The 5,118-nt window shown below is 53.6% G+C and overlaps 1 protein-coding gene across 4 annotated transcripts; it reads right to left on the bottom strand.

The window, feature by feature from the left end:
- Positions 1–1,860: 1,860 nt before the first annotated feature.
- On the bottom strand, positions 1,861–4,196 carry LOC310677953 (uncharacterized protein; the record flags this gene model as incomplete). Of its 4 annotated transcripts, XM_083441189.1 has the most annotated exons (5): positions 1,861–1,935; positions 2,182–2,300; positions 3,275–3,347; positions 3,894–3,998; positions 4,117–4,196. In XM_083441189.1, 5 exons carry the CDS (start codon positions 4,156–4,158, stop codon positions 1,861–1,863), a joined length of 414 nt encoding a protein of 137 aa, XP_083297315.1. The 4 variants fall into 4 exon arrangements, with proteins under 4 accessions (XP_083297315.1, XP_083297316.1, XP_083297318.1 ...); XM_083441190.1 differs by lacking the exons at positions 2,182–2,300; positions 4,117–4,196 and adding an exon at positions 3,529–3,580 and having other exon boundaries at positions 1,872–1,935; positions 3,894–4,112; XM_083441192.1 differs by lacking the exons at positions 1,861–1,935; positions 4,117–4,196 and adding an exon at positions 3,529–3,580 and having other exon boundaries at positions 2,218–2,300; positions 3,894–4,112.
- Between the last annotated feature and the right edge of the window lie 922 nt (positions 4,197–5,118).

Here is a 5,118-nt window from a genome sequence, read left to right as displayed (position 1 = left end):
ACTGCTAGCCTGCAGTCACTAGGTAAATCTCCCTTATGGGGTAAACCTGTTTTTATACGTTTGCAACTTTCAGCCCTAAGCCTGCCTTCAGGGACCACACTCTGCTCTGCCTGATCGTGAGTAAACTTTCTTTTTATTGCTTATGAATAAGACTGTGGTGTCTTTATTCTTTTAGGAGGGATTCAAGGGGTCTTACCAGGAAAATATTACAACACATTTCAATCTGGACAAGCCAGATGGAATTGCATATTCTCTTAAGAAACTCACACAGCTTTGCAGCTAGTTTTCTGCTGTGTAAAAGGGAATGCCTCAACATCAAAAAAACAAAGATCATGGCCACTGGGCCCATCACCGCCTGGCAAATAGAAGGGGAGGAAATGGAGGCAGTGAGAGATTTTACTTTCTTGGGCTCCATGATCACTGCAGATGGTGACAGCAGCCACGAAATTAAAAGATGCCTGCTTCTTGGGAGGAAAGCAATGACAATCCTAGACAGCATCTTAAAACGCAGAGACATCGCCTTGCTGACAAAGGTCTGTATAGTTAAAGCCATGGTTTTCCCAGTAGTGATGTATGGAAGTGAGAGCTGGACCATAAAGAAGGCTGATCGCTGAAGAATGGATGCTTTTGAATTCTGGTGCTGGAGGAGACTCTTGAGAGTCCCATGGACTGCAAGAAGATCAAACCTCTCCATTCTTAAGGAAATCAGCCCTGAGTGCTCACTGGAAGGACAGATCCTGAAGCTGAGGCTCCAATGACCTCATGAGAAGAGAACCCTGGAAAAGACCCTGATGTTGGGAAAGATGGAGGGCACAAGGAGAAGGGGATGACAGAGGACGAGATGGTGGGACAGTGTTCTCAAAACTACGAACATGAGTTTGACCAAACTGCTCTGGTCCACGGGGTCATGAAGAGTTGGACACGACTAAATGACTAAACAACAACAAAAGGGGAATTCACTCTGCTAAGTGAAGGAACTTGCTAGCGCAAGTTAGGAAGGATACTAATAAACAATATATCCTCTCCTGCCACCCTGAACATTCCAACAGTCTAGAATTCTCTGGTGTCACCAGAAGAGGAAGCCGGTTTTTTCAGTTAGGTCCGTTATCAACTGCAGAGGATGAGTAGCCTTGGGAGCCTCTTGGGGAGATGGAAGTGATGAAAGGACTGAATCCACGAAGGAGAGCTACGTGCTCTGAGATGGGGGAACCTTCAGGCAAAGGCCAGCAGTGAAGAGATGGTGCTAGATGCCAGGTTTTTTGGCTCCCCACTTTCCTTTAGGGTGTAACATTGGAGGTCCTGCGGGAGGAAAGAGCATCTCCGAGCCAGGGGCCAGCCTGGGCCAAAGCGGCCCTCCATTGCCCCCACCACAGAGTCCCTGGCACTCCTTTCTCATCTCCAGTGCCGTCAGGACACTTACATTAAGCAGGAGGAGGAGGAGGTGTGAAGTCTTGGGGGTCTCTGTCAAAGCAGATGGTGGAAGTGCCATTTCAGTTCCTGTGGCAGACGCCCATGTTCAAGGCAGCAGGTCCACGGAGGGCAAGGAGGGACAGAGAGAAGAGATTTTGAGTCCTGCAATTGTGGAAATGTGTGAGGAAGAAGAAAGAGCCATGTCAAGAGAAGTTTAAATTAATGACAAATCTTCCTGTCCACCTCCTTTCCTTCCCCCAGGAGTACCTCAACCATCCTGGGGACTATTGCACTGCAGAGGTCGGAGGAGATGTTTGGCCTCATGAAGCTGGAGAGATGGAGGGGAGAGGCTTAGACGCTGCCTCCTCTGAGTCCCCCTTGCCCCTCCTGCCTGCTCTTCCCACCCTGAGCTTCTCTCCACCACAACCACGTCCATTCAAAAGACACAACTCACCTCCGTTGGAAAAAGGCCTCCAGGGCCAAGTCAAGGATTAGGGGGCACTTGTTAAAATCATCAGGGAGGTCCTGGAAGAGAACGGAGGAGAAAAGTCAGGATGATGGCCCCAACCCCAAACTCCAAGCTTGGCTTGCCCATCCCTGACCCTCCCACCCACCCACCTCCCTCCGGGGGTCCCTCACACAACCAGAATGGCCTCTGCAGCCAGATGCTCGGAGGTCTGAATGGCCCTGAAGCCTCTCAGCGCAACTTCCTGGCAACTCTCAATGACCTGGGACAAGAAAAGTCAAGAGAAGTCAAGACTAAGTTCATACCTCCCTGCCCCCCTTATTCTTTTCTTCTAGGATGGCCTGGAAAGTTGTGTGGACAATTGCGCTGCCCATGTCCAAAGTGGAGACCCCCCCAGCAGGCGCTGGAAGTGCCGCTTCAGTTCCTGTGGGAAAAGAAGAGAGAAGAGAGGTTGAGTCCTGGCTGGAATTCTGCAAGAGCCTTGCAAAGACAAGTCCAGACAAAGGACACACCTCTCTGTGCTGATCCTCTTCAGGAACACCAGGTGGGAAGGGCCTGCCAGGCAGGGAGCAGGTCCCTGCAGGACTCCCGGCAAGAAGACCTGAGAGGTGAGTCCTGGGTACAGACCTTCAAGCAAACAAGGGACAAGGGACTTCGCTGTCCCCAAGGTGTGGGGCTCACCTTCTTTTGGACTTGGCCAGAAGCAGGCCAGCTCCGGCTGAACTACTGTCTTCTGCAGAGGAAAGAAAAATCCAGGTCAGATGATACAACGAAAGCCACTCTGGATGGGTGCCTCTTTGGCCAACTGGGATATCCAAATAGAGCCAGCAGGTTCCTTCAGCAATATTTTAGGGATAGGGTCCATATACCTGGAATTTTGCCGTTCTTCCTCCCTTTCATATTCTCCCAACAGTCGCAGAGCTGTCTTCTCAGTGCCTCCAGGGTCTCCTTGCATTTCTGCTCTCCTCGTTCTTTATATTTGTACAGCCCTCCTTTAGCCCGAGAGATTTCTTCTCCTTCCAATGAGGGAATCTTCTCAGGACCATCCTGTGGATCTTTGCATCTCTACACTTCCTCTTTAGCCAAAGAAATGCCTTCTCCTAACAAGCAAGTTTCATCAGTCAGACGGCTGCTCTCCATCCTCTTTCTATTCCAGTTCTTTTTCCTCTTTTCACCAATCGGTTCTCATTCCTCTAGATTTCCACTTTGAGTTCCAGGAGCTGCAGATTCAGAAGTCTTCGCAAGTGGACAATAATTTGGTGATCCTATACATCTCCCCTCCACTGGACCCTTGCCCCTCCTCTGGTCCCGCCCCCCAAAAAGATGAAAAGAACCCAGAGATAGGTATGAAAACCAACCGACTGAAACCAAACCGAGAAAACCCACCTTCCTCCTTACCCAGTGGCCTCTCTCTGGTGTCCAGCGGAGCCCGAGGTCTGCACTGAATACATGTCTTCGATGATGATGTCATCTGGATGGAAGAGAATGAAAATGAGAGTCAGTCCAGGCGCTGCCCTCCCAGGCCAGGTGGGAAAGGCCTGCCAGGCAGGGAGCAGGTCCTGCGGGACTCCCAGCAAGAAAACCTGGGAAGAACAAACCTTCAAGCAAACAAGGGACAAGAGAGTTCTCTGTCTCTAAGGTGTGGGGATTACCTTTTTGGGGTCTCCGCCGGAAGCAGGCCAGGTCTGGCTGAATTACTCTCATCTGCAAAGAAAAATCCAGGTCAGATGCTACTACGAAATCCACCCTGAATGGGTGCAAGAGAGCACAGAAGCAGCCCCAAGCCAGGGAGGACAGGCCTCCCTCTGCCTTGGGCCCAATCCCTCGTCCCAGAGGACCTCCCTGGGCCCTGCTGGAAGGGCAGCAGCAGCAGGAAAGGGGGCAGGAAAAGCCTCTGGCCTCATCCTGGCCCCCAGGGACACACAGCGCATCATCTGCGATAAAGGTCACTGGGGGATGTGCTCCTGCGGGGATGGGAGCAACCAGAGAGATGAAGAGAAGAAGGCGAGGTACTTACTCTGAGTTGGGGGAATCTCCGCGCCACGGCCAGAAGCAGAGAAATGCTGCTGGCCGCTAGTGTTTGAGCCTCCCCGGTTTTGCCAAGGGCGTATCCTCGGAGGTCCTGCGGAGGAAAGAGTGTCTCCGTTGGGGCCAGGTGGGACCAAAGCAGCAGGGCAGGCTCAAGGGCCCGAGCCCCGAGCAAGTTGGGGGGAGCACACAAGAGCCACCGGGACATTTACACTGAGCAACTGGAGGAGGGTGCCAGGATTGGGGGCTTCCATCGGGAGACTCCCCAGCAGGAGCCGGAAGCGCCTCTTCAGTTCCTGCGGGAAAAGAGAGGAAAGAGGTTGAGTGCTGGGTTAGATTCTGCACATGTGTGAAGAAGAAGAAGAAGGGAAGTCCAGATGAAGGACATACCTCTCTGTCCTCCTCCTTTTGGGGGTCCCAAGAACAGCCTCCAGGGTCCCGTGAAGGATGGCGCTGAGCATCTCACCGTTATACTTGGGCCTCATGATGCTGCAGAGATGAAGGGGAGAGGGTTAGACGCTGCCCCTCCCCGTCTCCCTGGTCCCCTTCTCCCTCCTGCCTGCTCTTCCCCACCCGGAGCCCCCCCCCAACCCCAAGGACCCCACTCACCTCAGCCGGAGGAGGACCTCCAAGTCCAGGTCAAGGGTCAAGCGGCAATCCCCCAGTGCTCCAAGGGCCCCAAGATGTCCTGGAAGAGAACAGAGGAGGAAAGTCAGGTCTTTCTGGGGGCCTCCGGAGGATGGCTCTGACCCCCAAGACCAGGCTTGGCTTTCCTGGGGAACGGCAGCCCCATGCCCTAAGCCGGCAGAGTCCTCCTCTCTGGGGGATGCACAACCCCTTCCCCAAAGCCCCTCCCTCCCCACGGGGGTCCCTCACACCCCCCATCACTCACCAGAATGGCTCGGCCATATACTGCTTGGAGCACTTCAGGGTTCAGAGCCCCCTGAGCTCAGCTGCCTGGCAGCTCTGGATGACCCCCAGGAGGTAGCGCTGTTCATCCTCCAGCAGCTGAAGTGCAAGAGTCAGGCTGTCAGTTCCTCGTGAGGAGAGGGCTTCTCTGCATCCGAGAGCGCAGAGTGGGGGGCAAAGAGCCCGGGCAGCGGGGGGCAGGTCTGAAGGGTCCACTCCCTGCTCTTGTTTTCTCCAATACCTCCATCCCTGGGGCTGGGATGCTGAACCGCAGCAGAACTGCAAAGAGAAGGACACAGGAAGAG

The sequence above is a fragment of the Podarcis tiliguerta genome (genome assembly GCF_965153285.1).
Source record: "Podarcis tiliguerta genome assembly, chromosome: 5".
NCBI classification, from domain to species: domain Eukaryota; kingdom Metazoa; phylum Chordata; class Lepidosauria; order Squamata; family Lacertidae; genus Podarcis; species Podarcis tiliguerta.
Note: the sequence above shows the minus strand (reverse complement) of the source record. Positions and strands in the feature narration are given on the sequence as shown.